The sequence below is a fragment of the Leguminivora glycinivorella genome, chromosome Z (assembly GCF_023078275.1).
Source record: "Leguminivora glycinivorella isolate SPB_JAAS2020 chromosome Z, LegGlyc_1.1, whole genome shotgun sequence".
Taxonomy (NCBI): Eukaryota; Metazoa; Arthropoda; class Insecta; order Lepidoptera; family Tortricidae; genus Leguminivora; species Leguminivora glycinivorella.
The window spans coordinates 5,791,726-5,817,280 of NC_062998.1; the positions used below are offsets into that span (position 1 = coordinate 5,791,726).

Sequence of the window (25,555 nt, forward strand, 5' to 3'; positions counted from 1 at the left end):
GTAGTTAAAATAACGTACATAACGGTAACGACCTGTAAGTACCTATAAGTAGAACATACAAAAGCAAATCGACCTCCTCGAGTGCCAGACAAATTTTTGAGTCATTGGAATTTTGATTTTATTCTAATTAATCAAATTACAAATTTGATTGACGTTCGGCCGGGACTCGGCCGGCCGACACTCCAGCAGTCGCTGCGGTCAACAACTGCTACATACCAAAGCCGAGCGGAGCCGGAATCGCCCGACCAGGCCCCTGCGACGCCGCAGAAATGCAGTCTGGCTCTGTCGCGCCAATACGCAAGAGCAGTAGAGATAGATAGCACTTCTGTTGCGGAGCCTGGCGCCATAGCCGAATGGCATTTCTGCGACGCGAAACGAAAAGGAAACGCCGCGAAAGGTAGTGACTGGCTCTGTCGCGCCAATAAGATATCTACGAGCGTTTCGTTTCATGAGCGTCTCGTGAGTTGTGTCATTCGGCTACGTACCGGAGAGCGTCCGACAATAAAACATAAATATCTGAGTGACCGAGCTTCGCTCGGTTCTATTTTAATATATCACATGAAAACTCGAAAATTCGCATTTTCCGGGATCTAAGGCTACGCTAGATCGATTTTTTACCCCCGAAAACCCCCACATAACAAATTTCGGCGAAATCGTTAGAGCGGTTTCCGAGATCGTCGGTATATATAAATAAATAAATAAATAAATAAATATACAAGAATTGCTCGTTTAAAAGTACCTATAAGATATTGTAGTATGTCGATCATACCTTCTAATATTTTAACTTCACGGACTGGCGATCCTGCATTCTGTTGCTATAAGACAGCGACAATCCTTTATTCCGATTTTCAACTCATCGAAATCGTACGTTCTATCTTCAGTTCACTTGCCTGGAAAATGCATATGTTAACGTTATAGGGAGACCTAAAACTCTCGTGAATCTGTAAGATGCGTGGAAAGACTACGACCTCTGTTTGTTTCTCTATTTTTCTAATGATCTCTATTCTAAATTTACTTTGTTACCTTCTGGAAATACTTCATGGTTTTCTTCCTGACAAATGTAGTAGATATGCTCTTGTAATCCTTTTTATCTGTTTACTGGCGTCTGTCTGTAACTGCAACGATTTATGTTCAAAATTAGATTCTATTTCTCCTACATGTAATAAACATAGTATTGATCGATGCAGTTCGCAACGGCGAAACTTACCTTTCTAGTCTACAACATTTTTAACTATTTGTTTGCAGAAAAACATCGAATTAGATTCATATTTTAATTTGACATATTTATTTATTGAATGACATCACCATGTCAATCAATATTCTTTCATGTTTTAAACTGACTAAAGAGTTAAGTATGTATACTTTTAATGTAGGTTTGTTAGTTTTAGATCATATTTTTATAATTGGCTAGCGATAATATTTAAATTTTAAATTTAGTTTTCTAAATTCTCAAACATGGGTATATAAGCGGCCCTTGTGTCAAACCCATCAGTTATTATCTCGTCGTTTTCCTAAGAGAACGAGTTATAAAGGGTCCGTGCGGGGCCAAGCCAGGCCCCGCACTCTTCAAGAAAAACCCTCTCCAAGTCCTCTCCTCCTTCGGTGAGCTGCGCGCCGTGCAATCTACCTCGTGAGCTGGCCTATCTGCTGGGCGCTCCTATAACGAACGCTGCTGGTCGTGCCTGGCGCTAGGGCGCATGACCTGGCCCGTCTGCTGGGCGCTCCTACGAACGCTGCTGATTGTGCCTGGCGCTAGGGCGCGTGGCCTGGCCCGTCTGCTGGGCGCTCCTACGAACGCTGCTGATTGTGCCTGGCGCTAGGGCGCGTGACCTGGCCTGTCTGCTGGACGCTCCTACGAACGCTGCTGATTGTGCCTGGCGCTAGGGCGCGTGACCTGGCCTGTCTGCTGGACGCTCCCTGCGAACGCTGCTGCACGTCGTACTCGACGTTTGCCCCTGCAAGTTGTACTCCGCATCATCATTAACCGCTGCACGCCTTTTACCTAGAGTCTTCCCTCACGAGGACTTCGGATTACCTAACTTATTTTTTTTTTACATACCTATCGTGTCATATCGTCAGAAGAGCCGTATAATAAAGTACCTACCCCTGATTTTACTTTCTTATTTTCATCTCATCCTTTCAAATTCTCCTCACCCTTTAGGTTAGCAGTTACGTACTCTTGCAAAAGACTCTTGTAAGAGTACGTAACGCTACAATATATAAATAAATAAATAAATATACAAGAATTGCTCGTTTAAAAGTATAAGATACACTACTTAAGTCCGACCACTGTGAATGTCCTCGATCAGGTTATTCTCCACGTCTGAAGCGCGCTTGCGCAGTCCGATCCCGTTTGCGTTCCAAGATGAACCGCACGCGACTTTATATATTATCGTAAGTCTTTACTTATTTTACGTATTAAATCACTTGTCCCTTGCATTTTCGGTCAATTTACTTTTTATTTTTTGTCAAATTAGCTTCTTTTTAACCCCCGACGCAAAAACGAAGGGGTGTTATAAGTTTGATGTGTCTGTCTGTGTGTATGTCTGTCTGTCTGTCTGTTTGTCTGTCTGTCTGTCTGTGTGTGTGTCTGTCTGTGGCATGGTAGCTCTCGAACGGATGAACCGATTTTGATTTAGTTTTTTTTGACTGAAAGCTGAGTTAGTCGGGAGTGTTCTTAGCCATGTTTCATGAAAATCGGTCCACTAGGTCGCGGTCGGGGGTTTGTTCATAATTTTAATTTTGTGGTTATTAAAAACTGTAAAACGAATTGCTATTAAAATCGCGAGGAGTGACGTCACGGTCAACTCATTTACTTTATATCTTTCTCTTTGAGTTCTTTGATTTAATAAATAGAAATTATGTTTAAAAACAACTACTTACTGTCCATATTTTTTTTCTTCTAATTATCTGGTACATTATTTCGTGCACTGTATAAATAAAATATTCTGCGTACCTACATATTTTAATCATAGGAAAGTAAAGCTAGACCAGAAATATATGACTATATTGTCAAGAGGGCGCTGTTACGCCGTGGCTTGCGTGGGCGACGGTCGCGCGATGGTCGCGCGACGGCGATGCGACGCATACGAAATCAAACCTTATCGATATGGAAGTATGAGACGCGACGGCGACGGTCGCGCGACGGTCGCGCGACGGCGATGCGACGCATACGAAATCAAACCTTATCGATATGGAAGTATGAGGTATGAGAAGCGACGGCGACGGTCGCGCGACCGTCGCCCACGCAAGACACGGCGTTATTCTGATGTATGGAGTAACAGTTCAGTATAGTATCAAGAAAATAGTTCTAACGATATTCCGCAAGATGGCGCATGGTCATATATTTCGGGTCAGGCTTTACCCTATTAATTGTATGTAACCTTAACAGTCCGCAATGTAACTAAACTCGCAAGCAGCGGTGTAAACGGGCCCTTAACGTTTACCATTGCCAACCTTTGTTTATTTTCGAATCAACAAATAGATTAACTGATAAGGTGGTGTAAAGATTACAGCTCTGATGCAAATATAGTATTATCTTGTCAATTGCTCGCGAGATGGAACTGAGAAGACTTGTGGGGCAAGTAGTCAAACTGTGCGTAGCCGAATGCACAGACGCTCACGAAACGCTCACGATAATAATATCTCTTTCGTAGCTATCTATCTCTATCGCTCTTGCGTATTGGCGCGACAGAGCCAGACTACATTTCTGCGGCGTTTCGCGTCGCAGAAATGCCATTCGGCTACGGGGTCTGGGCCTATAGCCAAGAATATCGTTCACGCTCAATGGCGAACGATACGTCGGTAACTGTCTCCGAACCAATACAGAAGAGAGAGATAACTATGATACACTCTCTCTCTCTCATGCTTTCCCGGTTGCATCATCAGCTCGAGCGCTTCGGAGCCCGGGTTCCGCTTTCTGACTTTTTCTCCTCCACTATTCACATCCTGCGGTCTCCTGCATCCCTGGTAGTGAGGCCATTAGCAAGCATATCATCCCCAACCCCCAACATAAAGCCAACACTTAACAAGACAATTGTTCCGTAACTTGCCGGTTTACTAACTAGATAACTATGATGGCCGAAGGGTGTGGTATTTCGGCGGTTCCGGGGCAACCTGCCGAATCCTACACTGAGTCAGACGACGCAACTGAGCCACGCTGTTACGTCGTCGTCCAAATCTAATGTTTAATTTGTATTTATTTTTTGTATTATTTAATCTGTTTTTTCTACTCCCGAACTGTTATTCGTCATTTACAGGGTCGTGCACAGATCTTTTAAACCCTACATAAAGGTCTATTCCCCAAAGCCAGCGTCCGCCGGCTTTCCGCGCATGCGCGCAGTATCGAAAAAACTGAAAACGCATTGTTTGGCTCTGTAACCATGGCAACGCCTTATAACGACACTGCGGGCGTGCGCGGAAAGGCTTTGCGCAGCCGAGCTGACAGTACAAACCTTTGAGTCAAAATACAGGAAACAGTGTGAATTTCACGAAATTTATTCAAGAAAACTATTAAAAACTAAGTGCATGGTCGTAGAAAAAGTATTGTATGCAACGGTGTTTAACCGAGTCAAAAAATACTCGTGGCGTCTCAATAACAATTTTCGGCTTCGCCTCAAATTGTTACTCACGCCACTCGTCTTTTTTGACCTCCTTTAAACGCCTGTTGCATAAAATACTATTTTTACTATTTATGTGCTATACGTATTGTTTTTATTTTTTAGTTTCACAGTGCCTTGGTTTTACTGTTATGCTGTGTAACCTATTTGAATAATAAATAATAATAATGGTACTTGGTTGCCTACTCTACGAATCGTCAAAGATAGCTGTCTTGGTTGAGTGATCTTGACATTATCTGATTCGATATCGAATGTACCCAACAAACAAAATATCCTTATAAAATCAATCTATAAGGGCTAAACACTCATAGTAGTTTTAAAATAGCATTCATTATGCCAGAGTTCCTTATAGCGGCTCATTATAAGAGAATTTGGCCTAATAGTACATTTACTCTTATAATTTGGCCATGTACACGTTAATAAGTCAAATTTATATGACTGCAATAAGGGTTTAAAAATATTTACTCTTATAGTAGCTCATTATAAGAGGATTTGGCCAATAGTACATTTACTCTTATAACTTGGCCATGTACACGTTAATAAGTCCAATTTATATGACTGCAATAAGGGTTTAAAAATATTTACTCTTATAGTAGCTCATTATAAGAGGATTTGGCCAATAGTACATTTACTCTTATAACTTGGCCATGTACACGTTAATAAGTCCAATTTATATGACTGCAATAAGGGTTTAAAAATATGTATTCTTATAGAAGCCATTTAAAATGCCTTTTCGCTGTATAATATTCAAAGCACTATAAAAGCTTTTGTTATGGCCAATTATTCTTATAAAAGTAATGCATAAGATAACTATGATGCTTTATGCCTCATAGGAGCATATTATAAAACGTCTATCCAGCAAACAAATTATAGCATTTTATAAAGTGTTTAAAAGAATTAAAGCAATACATTTTCTCTTATACAATAATTATAAAGGCATTATTCTTGAAAGTGTCGTATTAAAAGTTTTTATAAAACTTGATTCGTCATTTTGAAAATCCAGCGAATGTGAACAATCTGATCCCAACTTATCGATTAGTGGTTCCGTAGAGGATGCCATTATGGAATAATTATAAGAATATGCAGGCAAGCAGCAGTGACAGTAATACAGGTATATCGTTAAATGATGAATTGAGTTTGGATTTAGCTTAATAATTATATTTTTTGTTCTTATTTAAGGTGTCTGTAGCTCTACGGTGAAAAATGTTAAGGTATATACAGCGGGGCCGCGGGGCCGCGGGGCAGATCTCGACTGGAGGGCAAATGTAACTGGTCCATTGTTTCCATGTTTTACAATGTTTACATTATTAAATAGAGTGTCCACCGGTTATACCAGACTAGCATGCACTCGAAGGTGGCCAATTATACATAACTGAGCGTATAAGAGACTATTACCAAGGCACTCAGTTTTTTTATCCATCAGTACCTACTAATATTAATTTTTAAGATTAACTTTATTAGAATAAGTTCCAAAAGTGTATTCCTTACTTTATGGACTTTGGTCTGAAATAAAAAAAATCTTTTATTGCGGATTATCATTGTGAATGTCGGACGATCTGAATAAGTGAATACAATGTTCGGCTATTTTAAGAAGAAACCGATTTTATATGTAGTCCTTTTGGGACTAAGATACATTAAAATTGAGGACAAATAAAGACAAACTCACTGTTTTTAAGATATTTATTTATGTGCAACGAAACCAAACCGATACAAGTAGCTTTATAAGATTAATATTTTCAGTTCTATTGCTCACGATGTTGCTGTTTCAATGAGTCTACATACTTCAAAATATTAATATATTCTTCAGAGCGCCTACACGGTGGTAGAAATTGTAATTAACTTATCAGTAAATTTCCAAAATAATAAGTAGTTTCTTTTATCGAGGTCTTCATCAAATTCACAAAAGATATATTGATTTTCGTTTTCTTGTTTTGAATTGTCAGCGCCATCTTTGCTTGGTGTGATTTTCTTACAACCTAAACTATTTCCTGCGTCCTCTTCCATTTTGCATGTTTTTTGATCCACCACTCCGGGCTTATTTTTGGGTGTAAGTAATGATTGTGACTGATTTTCTCCATCAGAATATGTGCCGTTTTGTAGTTCTACTGTAATAAAAAAAAATATTTATTTGAAGTCTTAGGCTAGGCTGATTATAGTTATCGACACAAAGTCCATTGTGATGGCGGTACTGAAATCGTCTGTGGTTTTCAATAGCACTTACTTACTAAGAGGAGGAGAAGAGTTGTCATCTTCACGTCACTAAAAACGGCTGGCTATGTATCTCATCCACAGATTCTGTAACAATAACCATAATAATAAATATCAAATAGAGTATTTGACTCAGCATTTACAATAAATCAATAGGAAGTAATAAACCAGAAGATTAAATATTCCGAAGCACAAGTTTGTTTTAAATTGAAAATTCTGGGTATAACTTCCTAATGAAATATTGAAAATATCAGTATTACCTGACATGCTGCGGACTACACGGTTTTATTTTGTTCTATGCCGGTTAATCGAACCAAACCTTTATCAAAGCGTTCCCCAAAATACCGGTTTAAAAAGAACGGTCTTTCGAACAAAAATGCAATTTCAAAGGTTTGCGCCAAGTACATGATAACTAGACAGCGGATTTCAGGTAGCGAATAATATGGATATAACTAGTGCAATTTTTTAAATACAAGTCATGTGGTTTATAATCTATTATTATTACCTACATCGCACACCACAAACTTCACTGAATAATTAGATTAAATTAATGTTATTTTTTCAACAAACTACATTTAAAAAAAAAAGTATTTTATTCTAAATAATGGACTTTCAATTTAAATATATATAAGAAGCGAATTATTTTCATTTTTATATTCTTTGAGCCATAATAGAAGTTTTTACTGTGCAATGCGCACAAGAAATATTAAAGAAATAAGTATAAATAAATTTTTTTTTTATTTTTATTTATTATCATTATAATTTTTGCCCAATATTCACAAAAGCATCCAAAAAGGGTTTTACTTTTATATTCCCATACATTTTTTCGTGTGTAGAAAAAATAATAAATATTGTATGCGAGTCATATTCATATTAATATTTAAATCGCTACCTGAAATCTGCTCTCTAACGATAACGTTATGAATTTTTAACTGGTATCCGTTACAAATATTTAACTAGATGGTAAGGTTCGGGATTTCACTAATTGTGAGAAGAAACCCTAAAGATATATAAAATGGCGAATCATAAGTAACACCGGTGGCTATTATAAAGTTTTTACTCTTATAGAGTATTTGTAAATGATGTGCTTACTGCTTTTACTCTTATAACAGCCTTGCTCAAGACATGTCAAAATTAATTAACCGCATTTTTAGTACAAAACCGTTGAAATACAAGGGCGCATTAATAATACAACACATTTTATATCACATTTTACCATGAAATTGGATTCCCACACAGTTTTCATAATAAATAAGCAAATAATTGTAATATGTAAAAGTTAACTTACCGTTTACTAACTTGCAAAATGGATGACGTGATGACGATGTACACATGAATCACTACGAAAAGCACAATAAACTTTTAAAACAGCATCCTGTTTCGCCGTTATGAGTTTTACTCCCTTATATCTGATGATCACAAAACGTGTACAAGAGCTATTGCCCTTATTAAAGCTTTGAATATGATTCTTACAAGTATAATTGCCCTTATTAAAGCTTTAAATATGATTCTTATTAGTACATTAGCCTTTTAAAAGCACTTTTCTTGCCATTATAAGGTTAACTTTCTTATTGCATGCCATAATAAAGCACGTACAAGATAAGAAAGCTAATAATAAAGCAACTACAAGGGGGATATAAGGTTTTTGGCCTTATAAGGTGTGCCCAAATGCCCTCTTGTAAAGGGTTTACAAGGTTATTATAAGAGTACTATTTTTGGCATTATAAGCCACTATAAGACTAATTTTTGTTAGTTGGGTAGAACCGTCTTTATATGGTGCTGCTGTGTCCGTCAGTCAGTGCGCTAGTGAAGCTTTTGGAGATCTGTGAGGAGTATGCAGTCGCACATGGTCTGAGATACAACACAAGTAAGAGCGAGCTACTAGTTTTTAAAGCAGGCAACAAGGCCTTTGATGAACTACCACCAGTCAGCCTGTGTGGTACCGCTCTTAAAAGGGTGACGCGTTTTAAGTATCTCGGACACTGGGTGACTGATACTCTTCAGGACGACACAGATATAGAGAGGGAACGCAGGGCATTGGCGGTACGTTGTAATATGCTGTCCCGCAGGTTTGCGCGGTGTAATGGGAATGTCAAAATAACGCTATTTAAAGCATTTTGCCAATCCTTTTACACGTGTAGCCTGTGGACAAATTATACTAAAAAGGCCCTCAGTGCCCTGCGTATCCAGTATAACAATGGGTTCAGGATGCTGTTGGGACTGCCTCGTTATTGCAGTGCGTCAGGCATGTTCGCTGAGGCCCGCACTGACAGTTTCGGTGCTATAATACGCAAAAGAACTGCCTCCCTGATGCGTCGCGTGCGAGACAGCTCCAACAGCCTTGTGCGCCTAGTGTTGGAATCGCCTGCTTGTGCTATCTGGAGACACTGGGATGGTGTACATATGGAATCCAGAGGCCAAGTGTATAATTTATTATAGTTTTAGTTTTAGTTTTAGTTTTTTTTTTTTTTTTTTTTGATGTAATAAATAATATGTAAATGTAACTAACATAGGTTTAAGGGAATGTACACTAACACTATGGATTTTTTCCGAAATAAAATTATTGAATTGAATTGAATTGAATAATACCTAACCTACTCGTGAAAAGAAAGATGAATAGAATCTCTAAATACTATACTAATCCCACAGGTTGATCTTAGCTTTGGTGGCAGAAATCGCCTGCCAGAGTTTCCCACCAGAGTTCCAGTTTGGGGTAGCCACCTCCTCGTACCAAATCGAGGGGGCGTGGAACGTTAGCGGTATGTATCCAAGACAAAAAAGAAAAATCTGAGTAATTATAACTGCATTGATAACTTTTCAACATACGCCCTTTGAGACTACGATCACCGATATACTTAAGTACAGTTTTTATTATCTTATACTTTTAAACGAGCAATTCTTGTATATTTATTTATTTATTTATATATACCGACGATCTCGGAAACCGCTGTAACGATTTCGCTGAAATTTGTTATGTGGGGGTTTTCGGGGGTGAAAAATCGATCTAGCGTAGCCTTAGATCCCGGAAAACGCGAATTTTCGAGTTTTCATGAGTTTTTCTTTCGCGTTAGTAAACATAAAATATGGTCGTTAATTTCGCCGCGCGCGCATCGATTCCGCTTAGCTTAGTCGTACGAGGTCGGTCTAATGTACGCAGATAGATCGTAGGTGTCAGGGTTTCGAATCCCGGCCAGAAATTAAGTTTTTGTTTTTTGTCTTTTTTTTGTTTTTGTATTTATAAGAGTTTTTTTTTATCTAAAGACGTGATATATTAAAATAGAACCGAGCGAAGCTCGCTCGCCCAGATTTTAATTATAAATGGGTTTACTCTTGGCCACAGACTAAGCCAAAGGCAAAGACGTGGCCCACGATGGAGTGAGCTCGCCTAGAAGATGCCTGTTCACTCTTGATTTGAAGGTTGCCGGGTTATGTGAGCTCGGAAATATAGACGCCGTCAAGGATATATACTGGCAAAGATAAGTCGAGTTCAGCTATCTTAAATCCTTCAGCTGGCTAATTTTACTTAAAGGAGACATACCTTTATTTTTAAAAATTAACAGAACTGCATTCAAAAATTTTCTAAAACTCACTTGCCTCGCCCGTGACTGATGCGTTCATCGACGACGAAGAGTAAGCGATTTTTGGTCGGCTACAGCCGTGAGCCGATTCCCGTGAGGTATGTTTATATCTTTAATTTGTAGGTTGATATCCACAAATAATTTGGAAACGGTCCTGTTCGAAAATTCACTTTCTATTAAAAGATTTACCATATTATGTATGGCCGGATTTCATAGTGTACAGTCTTTATTAAATATAAGATCATACCATCCCATACATTAAAATGCGACCGCCTAAGAACGCGCATAACACCACACATATATGGCGCCATAAAAATGCCTTGCTGCCATCGATTATTTGTAGATTGGCGTTAAGTGTCACTTAGGAGTAGTTAGGAGCCATAAATCTATGTGAAAAGTGACACTTAACGCCATTTGCAAGTATAATCGAAAGCTACAAGATTTTTTTTTGTGGCGCCGTCTATGTGTGGTGTAGTGTATGCGCGTTCTTAGGCGGTCGCATTTTAATATATGGGATGGTATGATCTTCTTATATATAATCTATGATAAAGGGTAAAAATGTTAATTTATCGCGTTAGACCCGTGTGTGTCTTTAAAAAATGTGTACAAAACGCGAGAACTTAGTGTTATATGAACAATTGTTGCCAAGAACAGCAAAATGGCACTTTTATCCCTCCTAACAGATAAGAAAAGTGCCTTTCCGAATAGGTGATGTGAAAATGTAACTTATCATTCGCAGATAAGGGTGAGAGTATCTGGGACCACCTCCTACACATCAGACCGGATATCATAGCAGACCTGAGCAATGGAGATGTCGCTTGCGACTCCTATCATCTTTGGAAGCAAGATATTGACCTCATCGCTGATATGGGACTGGATTTTTACAGGTCAGTCACTAAAAAACAAATAATTTTAAGAGAATTTTAACAATTTATGGACAGACATTAGTAAAAGTATCTGGGACCAATCATCAAGGAATATTAGCTAAGGCCAACCCCCTACAACAAGCGATCGCTTAAAATGCCTTTACCCATCACGAGATGGCGTTGCTGAATATGGACTGTTACAATCGCTGGGCAATAGATGGTGTTACTGCTACGTCCAACTAATAACGGATCTTAGATAATTGTTATCTGGGGCCATTTTCTCATTATGAAGCCAGGAGGGCGATTTTTGAATCTCGCATACGTGATTTTGTCACTAAAATACCGGTTAATAAAAACGGTAACTTGCTTATTATTTTCAGTGACAATTTTCTGAATTCGAACGCGTGAGACTCAAAAATCAGCCCGCGGATATTGTAGAGGATTTGAAGGATGTCGCTTGTTACTCCTATCATCTTTGGAAGCAGGATAAATGACCTTATCGCGAACATGGATGGATTTTTACATGTTTACAGGCGAGTTCACTAAAGACAAATAATTTGAACAATTTATTGATAGGAAAGATAAGTATCTAGAAGCACACATAAGCGTGAGACCATCGCATAATTTTCACTTCCAAATATTAAAATACTAGCTTTTGTCTGCGGCTTCGCTCGCGTTAAATTCGAAAATTGCGGAATGCTCCATACAACTTCCACCCCCCGTTTCAGGGGGGGGGGGGGGGGGGGGGTAAACAGACAAAAAGTAGCCTGATGTCACTCTCCATCCCTTCAACTATATCTCCTCTACAAAATCACGTCAATTCGTCGCTCCGTTTTGCCGTGAAATATGGACAACAAACAGACACACACACTTTCCCTTTATAATATTAGTATGGATGGTTTAATACGTATTTAAGAAACGAATAGGACTAATCGAGACAATACCTAATTTATTTATGCGGATATCAATTTTCAAGCAAACGTAACGTATCTACTTAGCGTGTCAGAACAAAATCCACTGAGTTGTCCGTCTTTAGCAGCTGGCTGTCAATTTTTGTAAGTTGAAGTCAACCAAAACATAAAAAATGCCTCGTTATTATGAACAATCAAGAGCCTGAGACATATTTAAAATTACAGGCAAGAATCAACTTCAGTACAAAATTTGACACGCTCGGCCCCTATACAAATATATGAATTTGTTTCTTCTATCTAAATTAAGTTCTGTGCGGATATCAATTTTCATTGGTAGACAAGAGTGGCTGTGTCTCTATTATTCTCTATAGTCACTGGTCCCACCGCGAGCTAGTAAACTGTGAGTTATCGGCTATAAAAACGAACAAAAGATAATCACTCTCGTGTAAATAAAAGAGACACGGCGATGTTTATAGTTACTCGATCGCCCAGCGGTGAGCTATCAAAATCGCTGTCTATTTGCGGAGGAGCTTATCTTTTGTTCGTTTTTATAGCCGATAGCTCACAGCTTACTAGCTCGCGGTGGGACCAGTGCCATGGCTTCATGTTATACCTAATCGTTTATCTTGAAATGACTAGTATTAATTTTATTACAAACTAACTCTATTATGTTTAAAGCTTTAGAATTATCTCTATACAGAGTGGCTCTATGTCACACACATCAGACACCTTAAATATTGCCAGGTATAAAAAATACAGCCGGTACTTTCTTAACATACTAATAAATAACCTAACCACAAAATTAAAATTTTGAAACAACCCCCGACTGCGACATAGTAGACCGATTTTCATGAAACATTCCCGACTAACTCAGCTTTCAGACAAAATAAAATCTAAATCGGTCTATCCGTTCGGGAGCTACGATGCCACAGACAGACAGACACAGACACAGACAGACAGACAAACAGACATACAAACAGACAGACAGACGGACAGACAGACACGTCAAACTTATAACACCCCGTCGTTCTTGCGTTGGGGGTTAAAAAATACTATGTATTATTTTATTCATTCTCTCCACAGATTTTCCATAAATTGGCCGCGTCTGCTCCCAACCGGGTTTCCGAATAAGGTCAGCGAAGACGGAGCGCGTTACTATGGAAACCTGATCGACGGCCTGCGGGCGCGCGGCATCGCACCGGTGGTTACGCTTTACCACTGGGAGCTACCGCAGAGCTTGCAGGACCTTGGTATGTCTTTACCATCATTGGTTTTATATATTATATATTAGCACAGTATATAAAGAATACTATCGTACAGTATGGCCACTCCTGCTTCCCGCTGAAAGTGCCGCCCACCCCCTATCGTTACCGCTTGTCAAAAACGCGAACAGTCGACCATGTTTCACTCATACAATCATAGTACGCGTTCACCTACACGAGCTTAGACTGTGTATTAGGAACGCGCCTCTTTTATATATTTGATCGCCAGTGGTATTAGCAAACGTGGGTCATTACACATTTATTATTTCTAGTTTACTATCTACCAACAGATTTTTCAGTTTTTGTCTTTACGCTCATTCAGGCGGCGCGCGAATTTGCCATTTTAGATAGGTACACGAATTATTGACGTTACATTACATCCAATTCAATTTGCCGAACAACTCCCGCATTATGCGCAATGATAAACTAACCACAAAATTAAAATTTTGAAAAAACCCCGACCGCGACATAGTACACCGATTTTCATGAAACATGGCTAAGAACACTCCCGACTAACTCAGATTTCAGACAAAAAAAACTAAATCTAAATCGGTTCATCAGTTCGGGAGGCTACGATGCCACAGACACACACAGACAGACACGTCAAACTTATAACACCGTCTTTTTGCGTCGACGGTTAAAATGAAACTCGCGAGATCGTATCGTGTAAATCAGCCCTTAGTCTTACGCCGTGGCTTGCGTGGGCGACGGTCGCGCGATGGTCGCGCGACGGCGATGCGACGCATACGAAATCAAACCTTATCGATATGGAAGTATGAGACGTGACGGCGACGGTCGCGCGATGCAAGACACGGCGGGCCTGAGTGCCCGCTGACATTGAGCGTGCAGCGGGGAGGGGCGTGCGGCGTGCATGTCAAACAATTGAAACTCATACAACTGTCCTGAGTCGACGCTGCGTAGCGTGCGCAAGGGCGAGCCCGCCCCCTGGACCAAGCGTCCACTCAAGGCATTAGTGTAAGGCTAATTTCCTACTAGTCAAATCAGCTTCTTAAGAACTGTCAAAACGATTAGCTAATATGGAATTACTATCAAATACTGAGGAGTGACGTCACGGTCAATTACAACCTTTATATCTTTCTCTTTGACTTATTAAATAGAAATTATGTTTTAAACATAACTACTGTTCATATTTTTCTTATAATATTTCTTAAAATATTTAACTTTAAATAAGTATAGGGGCATTTGCAGAATTTGGGACCCCCAATTAGCATAAGTTGTTAACAAAAATTAACTGGCTGTCAGTTTTGTGACGACAACTAAGCATAAAATCTGTCTAAAAATTTTCTTATTTCGCTTAAAGTTTATGTACCTAATTAACACAAAAGCAATAATGTCATTGAAAGTTCATGCTTAATTATCGTCATAAAACTGACAGTTAATTTTTGTTAACGACTTACGCTAACGCCGTGTCGTTCGTGGGCGACGGTCGCCGATCGTCGCGCGACCGTCGCCGTCGCGTCTCGTACTTCCATATCGATAAGGTTTGATTTCGTATGCGTCGCATCGCCGTCGCGCGACCATCGCGCGACCGTCGCCCACGCAAGCCACGGCGTAATTGGGGGGTCCCAAATTCTGAAAATGCCCAGAAACTAACCTATTGTTTGACATGCACGTCGCACGCCCCGCCCTGCTGCCCGCCCAATATAAGCGTGCACTCAGGCCTCACTCACTTTTTGTTCATACACAGGTGGCTGGACTAACCCCCTGTCTGTGGAGTGGTTCGCCGATTACGCCCGTATAGTGTTTACCCTGTTTGCCGACCGGGTTGACACTTGGATCACCATCAACGAGCCAATCTTCGCCTGTGAATCTCCTTACAGGTATCTTTGCTGTCGCGCTTAGACCAATGTCGTGGCTGGGCCGTTAGGAGTGGTTGTTTTGTTTTAATTTTACCTTTGTTTACTTACAACTTAAGTTTTGTTATACATACACCGTGTTTCACTTAACACTAAAAACCTGAAAACCATTTGTTCAGAATCGAGAGTAGAATCGATTGAGCTATATCTTGATGGGGGTAATAATTTTATTTAGATTAGTATGATAAGTTATTTTTTACGTGCCTATTCTATTGTATTCGTAATACAACATTGTGTATATCGCATTGCTAGCGGTTGTATTCATGTATTGTATACCTTTTTCAGTATTTAGGGGTATTAATACTGGCTGATTACTTGGGCGATTATTTTTCCGCTACGAGTTTGACGTTGTTTGTCAGTTTAATCTTAATGTTTATCATATTACATAAGTCATAACAAATTGAACTCGTATCTAATTACAACTTTGTCATTCTGAATATTGGGTTTAAATTTGCTTACTGCGATTACCTGTCCAATTTGAAGTTTACTGTGACAAAGCTTTAAAGTGTTTTACAATGACATCTTAGCTGATGTCTATTGGTAAACTTTATGTCGTTGCAGTAACGTACACAAATAAATAGTTTTATGGTAGTTAGCAACTAAAATATTAAACGGGAAGTTAAGTCGGGCATACAATAATATAATTTGGCTGTGTTTTAATATTGTAGCGACAAATAAAATATATGAGCCTCAAATATTAAGCATCATTATTATTGAAAAAACGGCAGCAAATTTCAAGCGACAAAAATATTTCCCAGGAACATTAAACAATACTTTGGCGACTAAAATAATAATTGGCACCTAGTATTGTAAAGCGTAAGATTTTTAATATTTGTAGTATTTAAATTGCGGAGGCAACTAAAAAAATTTATTGGGAAGTAGATTTTTTTTAAAACACATATAAAATCGTTTCTTTATGAAAACGGATTGAAAGGTACCGATGGTCTCATCGGAAGATCAGCGCTGGAAGTCACCAGCAACCAGCAACACGCTGAGGTGAGGCCATTTCGTGGCACTTCATTCCTTTCTGTCTTGTTGTTATTATGTGTATTTTGTCTTGCCTGTATTTATTCGTGAAAAATGTTTATTCTATTCTATTCAAACATCGTATTTGCGACCCGTAAACCACAAGTAGTATTTAAATATCTCTATAAGGAAACGCGTACCAAATCATTTTATAATAAGTACACAGCAAAAAGGAGTGTATAAGCTTCTAATGGGTCGGTAACGCGCATATGATACCCCGTGAATTGCAGGCGTCCATAGATTACGGTGACCACTTTCCATCAGGCCGATCGTATGCTTGTTTGCCAGTTTGGTATTTAAAAACATTACCATGATAATCGTATAGTATAATATTACAAGAACAGAATTATTTACTGCTAGCAGAAAAGTGGGTTAGGGTTAGGTTATTTTTTAGTAGAATATAAGTCCTACCAAATTTTGCTATGGCATGATTCTTAAATACTTTGTATAAACAAAACAACGATAGCAAAAAGGAAATGAAATACAGTCCCAGAGGCACCGTTAGGTACGACGACGAGCGAAGCGAGGAGGAGTGTTAGGTATCTTGCATCCCCAACACACATGACTCGCTATCAAAACAGAAATAGCAAAAAGATGGACAACTTTTTACGGCCTAAATAATTTTGCTCATGAACATCATGCCAGCATAAGATTCGATATTTTAAAATCTGCGGAACGATTTGTGCCAAAGCATATTCTGAGTAAGGTTTTCCTGCCAAAAAAATGAATCTTTCAGAGTGATGTTAAGATTAAGACTGCGTAAGGCCGGCCTTAGATTCGATAGAGTAAACGTAATGAAAAGTTAAATTCATTGTATAGAGACGAAGTTGCCAGCACTCCCAAACACCTAATTTCTTACCCATAAGTATAATATTTTGTCGACCATTATATTTTATAAAAATCCTTTTTTTTATTAAAATGAAAGCTCAGGTGAAAAGTGCCGATGTATACATTTTAAATGTACTTTTTATGTTAATTTGCTATATAAATATTTTAAAAGAACTGTATATTTTATATTAATAGAGAGCCGTTTTTCTATTAAACTGTATCTCTTAAATTGTTTCCAATATAATAATTCAGTTGCCAAATAAATAGTTGGTACTCGCGTCTGAATAAATCGTAGCCGTAATGACATTAAAATGATACCTCATATTTAAATAATTTGAGGCCACATTTTAGTCGCCAAAGTATTATTTTTGATACCCATTTCTATGGTTATTTAGTCGCCCAGTTAAATACGTGCCATTATTTTATTGAGTGTAGAGCTAAAAGTCAAGTAGAGCTGTACAGAAATATAAAAATACAATTTAAAAAAAAAGTAACCATAAAAATAAGGTGTCTGAGGTTTTGAGTGATACCGGAAACACGTTGTATATTATTAAATAACACTTAATTTATTGAAAATGTACTGGCGTAAAGTGACACGATTTGCTTGACCGTCTTTACAAAATATCTGGTTACAGAGGCATCGTGGCCCCAGCAATAGTAAGCGATGTGGGGGCGCTACTGTGCTCAAAGTACATAATGCTTGCGCACGCGGCGGCCTACAGGGTCTACGATGAGGAGTTCAAACCCCAATATGGCGGTAAGATATTGATTAATTTATATTAATCTGTCAATAAGCAGTTTTTTATTGGTAATTATAATAATTCATGGTAATAAAGGTCCTTTAAAAATAAATTGAAAAAAAAAAATATTATGAAAGTAGGCAATATCAATAATAGTTTTTAACTACATGAAATTTTAGACCTGAAAATGTGTTCAAGAGAATACGCTGTTAAAATTAGTCGGTGTGAAACAACTCAAGTTTAGGTGCCTCTTTTGTTACACTGTGTATAAGCTTCAAATTTTCTTTCCTTCATGATACTAGTTTTTGCCCGCGGTTGCTCTTGCATTAAATTCGAAGATTGCGGAATGCTTGTGGCGCCATCTATGTGTGGTGGAGAGTAAGCGCGGTCTTAGGCGGTCGCATTTTAATGCATGGGGTGGTATGATCTTGTTATATTTAATTTATGGTTTTACCGTCAAAGACGGAAAAACAAAGACACACTTTCCCCACATTTATAACACCTATTAACCTATTAAGTTAAAACCCGCATTGCCGACGTCGGCGAGAGGACTGCCAGGCTCAAATGGGACTGGGCTGGTCACATCTGCCGCATGCATCCTGATAGATGGGCTAGTGTAGCCACAAAGTGGATGCCACAAGTAGAGCGCGGACGCGGCAGGCCCAGAAGAAGATGGAGGGATGACCTAGACACCTTCCTCACCAACTGGCCGGAAAAGGCACTAAACCGGGAGTCATGGAGGTTAAGGGGAGAGGCCTTTGCCCAGCAGTGGGACACCATTATAAGCTAGATAAAAAAAAGTATGGATTAGTATACAGGTATACTTTATCTTTTATTTAACAGGTCAAGTATCCTTCGCCCATCATGAATTCTGGTTCGAGCCTAAGACTGACAAAGATCAGGAATTGACAGAACTGGCCAGAGATTACGCGGTAAAGTACATACCTACATTACATACATACATACTATATAAACTCTCGCAGACTTAAGCAGAGCACATGGCACTGCTCCAGTGGCCAAGCGTAGGTGGCATAGCAAGGCATTTGTTCCCTATTTAACTTGCCGGTTACAAGGACTATTTGAAGAAAGTGATGGACTAAAGACTGGGCTATGATAAAATTTGACATTATAATTAGGAATAAATATAACGTCCTCCCTACGCTAGCCTTATCATTTTGTTTCTATACGACTCATCGCCCTTAAGATTTCCCAAATGTGCATGATCAATTCTAATACATTTTCAGTTCTCCCGCTTCTCTTACCCCGTATATTCCACCGAAGGCGGTTGGCCGCCATTGCTAGAAGCATATATGGCGGAGAAGAGTAGAATAGAGGGGTACACTCGATCTAAACTGCCTGCATTTACTGCAGAGGAAATTAAGCTGCTGAAAGGTAAGGTTTCACTGAGTTTGTTGGTGTTAAGTCTGGGATTTTAATTTTATTGAAATAACTCAGCATGGTACCTACATAGCCAAATGCAGCACAAACTTACGTAGTCTTACCGCGTAGTTTTACCAGTGGAACCATTGGGAATTTTCTTCCCAATAGACTTACTGATGATCAGTATAAATAGCGATAACTACTAACTACAGATTTCGTAAATGTTATATACCTCTAAAAAGCTTACTTAATTCATTTATTCGTTTTTTTTAACATAAAGTCCAAAAAAACCGTATATAAAAGTATTATTTCGCTTGGCAAAATTTTGAGATTTCGTACTTTCGAAACAAACATACTCCAGAAAAAAAAACGTTTTTCGCCACCCTAGAAAGTCCTGCCGTTGTGTCTCGCTTCAATGTATGGCCGCCGCTCACCGCTGTCGCGCTTAGACCAATGTCGTGGAGCCGTTAGTGTCATGTAGTAAAATCGTTCTTGTCAAAAACTCGTTTCTTTCCTGACAGGTACCTACGACTTCTTCGCCATAAACCACTACACGTCCAGAACCGTCCGAGCTGCGCTCTCTGGCGAAGAGTTTGGGATATTTGGTATTGATGGGTTAGACGAGATAGGCGCCGTGCTCGAGAGCAAGCCAGAGTGGGGATCAGCACTTGGTTGGCTCAAAGTTAGTCAAATATTATTTTTCACCACACCAACTGGTAAAGAACTGCCGGTATAGTACGCTTCTAATTTTATCACTTACCCCCTTATTCATAAAGTTATCAAGCCGATAAAGTTCGTTTGTCCCTTTCCAACGTGTTGGTGTGATAGAAAAGGACAAACGAACTTTATCAGCTTGATAACTTTAGAGTACGTTTATGAACAAGGGGGTAATTCTATAAAGCATCGGTCACGTATTAGCAAGTATGCCAGTGTGAGATGAGAGTGACAGATGTCTTATCCACGTGGATAAGTGATAAAATTGGAAGCATAATACACCGGCTGGTGGTGGTTAACTGGTAGATAATGTTTAGGCATCAAGTCTGCCACTTGTACATTTGCAAACGAGTGGTTCAGAATGTGGAATCTTGAGCGTTTCAAGGGTTTCCAGTCACGTTGGTTTAAAAAAAAATTTTTGTACATTTATTTCGAAATTTTATGGTGTGACTGTGAGAGTTTAAAACAAATGCTGAAGTTCTCAGGAAGTCATCATCATCCTCCTTGCGTTATCCCGGCATTTGCCACGGCTGGGGTCCGCTTTGACAACTAATCCCAAGATTTGGCGTAGACACTAGTTTTTACGAAAGCGACTGCCATCTGACCTTCCAACCCGAAGGGTAAACTAGACCTTATTGGATTTAGTCCGGTTTCCTCACGATGTTTTCCTTAACCGAAAAGCGACTAGCAAATATCAAATGACATTTCGCGCATAAATTCCGAAAAACTCATTGGTACGAGCCGGGGTTCGAATCCGCGACCTCCGGATTGAAAGTCGCACGCTCTTACCGCTAGGCCACCAGCGGTTTTGAAGTTCTCAGGAAGTATTATTATAAAATATTGTATTGTAATGTTCGTACTTTTAGGTTAACCCAGAAGGTATCAGACACGTCTTGAACAGGATCAAACACCAGTACGGAGACTTGAAGGTCATGATCACAGAAAGTGGTTACTCTGATGATAGTGATGACCTGAATGACGTCGGGCGGATCGACTACTATAAAACATATTTGGAACAGGTAACTCTTTGTTATACATGACTTATGATGACAAAAAACTGAAAATAGTAATATTACTAAAATTTTAAATACTCATTATAGGAGGACTGGAGCAACTTTACAAGACTTAGGGCCCGTTTATAAGCCCTATACAAGGCAAGAACTCTGTCTACTATTGTCTTGCAGAAACTTTTTTCGCATATATTTGTTTCGTATAATAATTCTTGGTAGAAGTCACATATGGCAGAAACACCTAACGCAAAATATGCTTTGGCAATTTTGGCATTAATCATTTCGCAGATTTTTATAATACCGAATCGTATGTTGGCATAATGTTGATGAGCATAACGGCCCGGCCACGACATTGGTCTAAGCGCGACAGCGGTGAGCGGCAGCCATACGTGCGAATGAAAAGTCCCATCGCTGTGTCTCGCTCCAATGTATGGCCGCCGCTCACCGCTGCCGCGCTTAGACCAATGTCGTGGCCGAGCCGTAATAGTCTTCTAGACGAATGGTACTTTCGCAGATAATAGTTTTGCATAATATTTAGGCGGCATAAAATTATCGTTCTCCTTCCAATTAGCTTTTTGATAGCGAATCGGTTGTATTGGGGTGCAAGATACCTAACACTCCTCCTCGCATCGCTCGTCATCGCACCTAACGGTGGCTCTGAGACAGTATTTCCTTTTTGTTGGCGAGTCATAATTCTGCTCTTGTAATAGTATGCTCTACGATTATTATGATACATAAAATTATGCTGAATTAAATTCGACCAAAGTAATATTCTGCAAACCAATATTCTACCAAATGTGTGGTATGCGTGGTAGTAATAATGACAACTAAGTTTTCTGCAAAATTACTATTCGACCGAAAGTGCTTCTGCGAAACATGTTATGCGAAGTGTGAAAATTATTCTACCAGATGAGGGTAACCCCTCATTTTCAATTTGAGTTTCACTCAGAGCATATTAGAATTTGAGTTTCACTCAGAGCATATCGAAAACTCCGCCAGCGTTGTTCAACTACTAGATATTTTTCCATGTTTTACATGTTTTGCATTATTTAATAGAATACCCACTGGTCATATAGTTATAGCACGCGTTTTCAGTGGATACATATAGATCTCAAATTAATAGTGTTAAACATGGAAAAAAACGATCAGTTGATAATTGTCCCCCACTCCATTGGCTTTAAGTGCCTTACCACTAAAAGTTTTAATTTTCAGGTGCTGCTTGCTATAAACGAAGATAAAGTGAACGTCGTGGGTTACACGGCGTGGTCGCTCATCGACAATTTCGAGTGGAACTCTGGCTATCAGTAAGTTTTAAAGACACGTTAAACTACTAATTGGGCCATTTTTTTTTCAAACTTGTCCACTCCACTTTTTTTTGGATTTGGAAATTTTTATGTGGGTTTCAGGTTTTCACTCAGAATCGCGAGCTCTTTCAATCCTAATAGGAGAAAAAAAGTGTCCCACGGTTTTCCCATTCCGTTACAATTTTTTCATACATTTTGTATGGCGGTAACGGAATGGAAGGTTTGTAAAATGTAAGGAAATCTTGGGCTATTTTTTTTCTCCTATCAGGATCGAAAGAGCTCACAATTTTGAGTATGAATCGCGTAAAAACACCCATGTTACAAAAGAAGTGACAACTTTGAGAAAAGTGGCCAATTATACGCAGCGTTATAAGGCCGCACTGGCAGAGTAGAGTCGCCATGTAATGTGATGTGAGAACTAAAGGAGAACTCGCTTGTATCGACTAAATGTGAGGGTTCACATTTCGTCGATCGATCACCAAGAGGTGAAACATTGTAATTGAGGTGTTGCACTCTCACTACCGGCCTTCAACTCTTGGTAAAACGGAACTGGCCAAGTTAGCTTTTATGTGTCCCGTGATGATATCGGCCCGTCTCGTTCAAGAATGCATCTGAATGCATAATTAAAAGAGGTTACCAGATAAATCTGTGGAAGATAAAACAGTAAATTTAGCAAAAACCAATCCTGGCTGTGAATACTTAGAGGAGTGTAAGTGTTTACCTACACGTATGGTAGTGTAAGTTGGGTGTGACAGAAAACATCTAATAAGTCTAGTGAATGCAGTGGAAATGAGAGCTCAAACGGCCCAGCCACGACATTAGTAAATATCTTGGGGTTCTCATGGATCAGCGATTGTCTTGGTACCCACAACTTGAATATGTATCCTCACGAATAAGGAAATTAATCTGGATTTTTAAAACTCTAAGACACGTGGTGCCAGGACGAGTAGATGCAGCCAGTGGTCCCGCGAAAGATCTTCTAAAAGAAATATATATTGCTTTGGTACAATCTGTCATAATTTACTGTATATCTATTTGGGGAGGCGCGGCAAAAACACGTTTCTTGCAACTAGAACGTGCACAGCGCAGCCTTCTAAAGGTCATGTATTTTAAGAAAATAAGATTTCCAACTGAAAGACTATAATCTTCTTTCCATAAGAAGACTGTTTATTCTTCACATAGTCCTAAAAAAACATAAGCACTTACCATATAATGACTCATGTACACATAGAAGACTAACGTATAAAGTTGCTACTGTACCTCAATATAAAAGTAAATTTGCAAAACGGCACTATGAAGCACTCTCTTCTAACTTATATAATGTATTAAACAAAAACCTTAATATAATAGTAAACACTACTATGAGTGTAAAAATATTATACCGGCTTGGCTTATGACACAAACATATGAGGAAACTGAAGAATTACTTACCCTACTAACATATCCAGTTTAAAATACTACACACAAGCAAACACACACAAACACACACACATACACACACACACACACACACACACGAGGGATTTTGCCTGATTTTATATTGACCTGCTTTGAAGTATGGATTTTGAATGCTCTTGTATATTTCTGGCTCAGTAATTCTAAGTACCTAGTTTTAAATTTCATAGTTTAGAAACATTGTTTAAGAGGTTATTACATTTAAATACTTTCGTAGCACAATATTTGGTAACAATCTTTAGAAATGGAAGAGCGGTACCTCCTGGCACAAGTAATAAAGCTTAAAAGGAGGTTCCAATCACTAGCTTTAAGATGAACATTGTGAAAGAAAATAAATATTTTTGATTTTTTTTTATTTTGATTTTTTTGATTAGTCTAAGCGCGACAGCGGTGAGCGGCAGCCATACGTGCGAATGAAAAGTCCCATCGCTGTGTCTCGCTCCAATGTATGGCCGCCGCTCACCGCTGTTGCGCTTAGACCAATGTCGTGGCCGGGCCGTAAGAAGCATGTGTGGTGTGAAGTTGAGAGATAGGAATAGCGTGCAGAGACAAGTACGAGTGGATGAAGATGGACACAAGTGTTCGGTCGGTCAGTTTGCGCATGCTCCCCCTGCGCGCGCGCCCGCCCCCGGTAAACTCGACACTACGTCAGCGTGCTTATGCTGATGTTGTGGGTCAGCCTCGAACAGCTGACCGGGTCAAGGCACCTACTAAGGTGCGTGATGAACGGGCCCCACTCAAGAAGTCCTCCAGCGTCAGTGTGGATAAGGAGGGATTCACACTGGTGGAAAGAAAAAACAAGACACGTAGGGCGCCTCGAAAGACTGTGTGTGGCACTGCAGAGCCGGTTAATTCTGGTCTACGGGTCGCAACACCAAGTAGGGCGCTGTATGTGTCTCGCCTGCACTACTCCGCCGTGGCAGACGAGGTGGTGGACTACGTTCGCCGGAAGACTGGCTACACGCTGAGGGTGCAACAGCTGCAGTCGCGTCACTACACTTGCACTTCAGCTCGTTCGTTGTGCGCGTGCCGCGGCCGCTGCAGTACACCATCGCGAGCGCAGACTTCTGGCCGAAAGGTGTGGTTTTTCGGCGGTTCCGGGGCAACCTGCCGAATCCTACACCGGGGCAAACGACGCAACGGAGCCACGCTGTTACGTCATCGCCCAAATCAATTGTTTAGTTGTAAACTTTTTTGTTTGTTTTTCTTCATGTTCTTATTTACTGTTTTTTTAATTATTTAAGTTTCATGACGCATTGGATTTATCTGTAATGTCATTGAAATATGTTTTATGTAGTGTCAAATATTGAGCTGGGTAAGATGGTTTGGGCATGTATACATGATGGATGAGATAAGATTAACGAAGTGTGTGAAGGGGATCAGTTGCAAACCTAGGGGAAATTATCTCTGTATATCTGTATGTAATCGGATACTGGCTTTGTAATCTTGTGCACCAAACTAACTATCTCTGTTTTGCCCAATGGTTGACTGGTAGAGAATTCCTTAAGGCGTTAAGTCCGCCATTTGTACTTTTTATTGTTAATTTTTGCAATAAAGTTTAAATAAATAAATAAATAAATAATACAGTGTTGTATTTGTCCACAGGTCCCACTTCGGTCTGTACGCAGTAGATTTTTCGGATCCAAGTCGCAAGCGCACCGCTAAAGCGTCCGCGCGGTACTACGAGAGCGTTGCACGCACAAAGTCTTTGGACGTAGAGAATTTAACTGCGAACTGAGTATTAATTAAAATATATAGATTTTTTTTATTTATTACT

General features: G+C 39.4%; 1 protein-coding gene across 1 annotated transcript; it reads left to right on the top strand.

Annotated features, from left to right (window-relative positions):
* The first annotated feature begins 2,327 nt into the window (after positions 1–2,327).
* Positions 2,328–25,555, top strand: LOC125241074 (myrosinase 1-like). The gene is made up of 12 exons (XM_048149379.1): positions 2,328–2,394; positions 9,477–9,586; positions 11,145–11,292; positions 13,266–13,432; positions 15,153–15,285; positions 17,811–17,932; positions 18,759–18,847; positions 19,160–19,307; positions 19,817–19,977; positions 20,876–21,028; positions 22,232–22,323; positions 25,384–25,555. The coding sequence occupies exons 1-12, from the start codon at positions 2,366–2,368 to the stop codon at positions 25,514–25,516; spliced, it is 1,485 nt and encodes a 494-aa protein (XP_048005336.1). The 5' UTR covers positions 2,328–2,365; the 3' UTR covers positions 25,517–25,555.

Excerpts from the sequence above, each read along its gene's own strand:
- LOC125241074 (XM_048149379.1), top strand. The coding sequence starts at position 2,366 with ATGAACCGCACGCGACTTTATATATTATC. Across the intron at positions 9,587-11,144 it reads GGGGGCGTGGAACGTTAGCG|ATAAGGGTGAGAGTATCTGG; the intron begins GTATGTATCCAA and ends TATCATTCGCAG. Across the intron at positions 19,978-20,875 it reads CAGCACTTGGTTGGCTCAAA|GTTAACCCAGAAGGTATCAG; the intron begins GTTAGTCAAATA and ends TCGTACTTTTAG.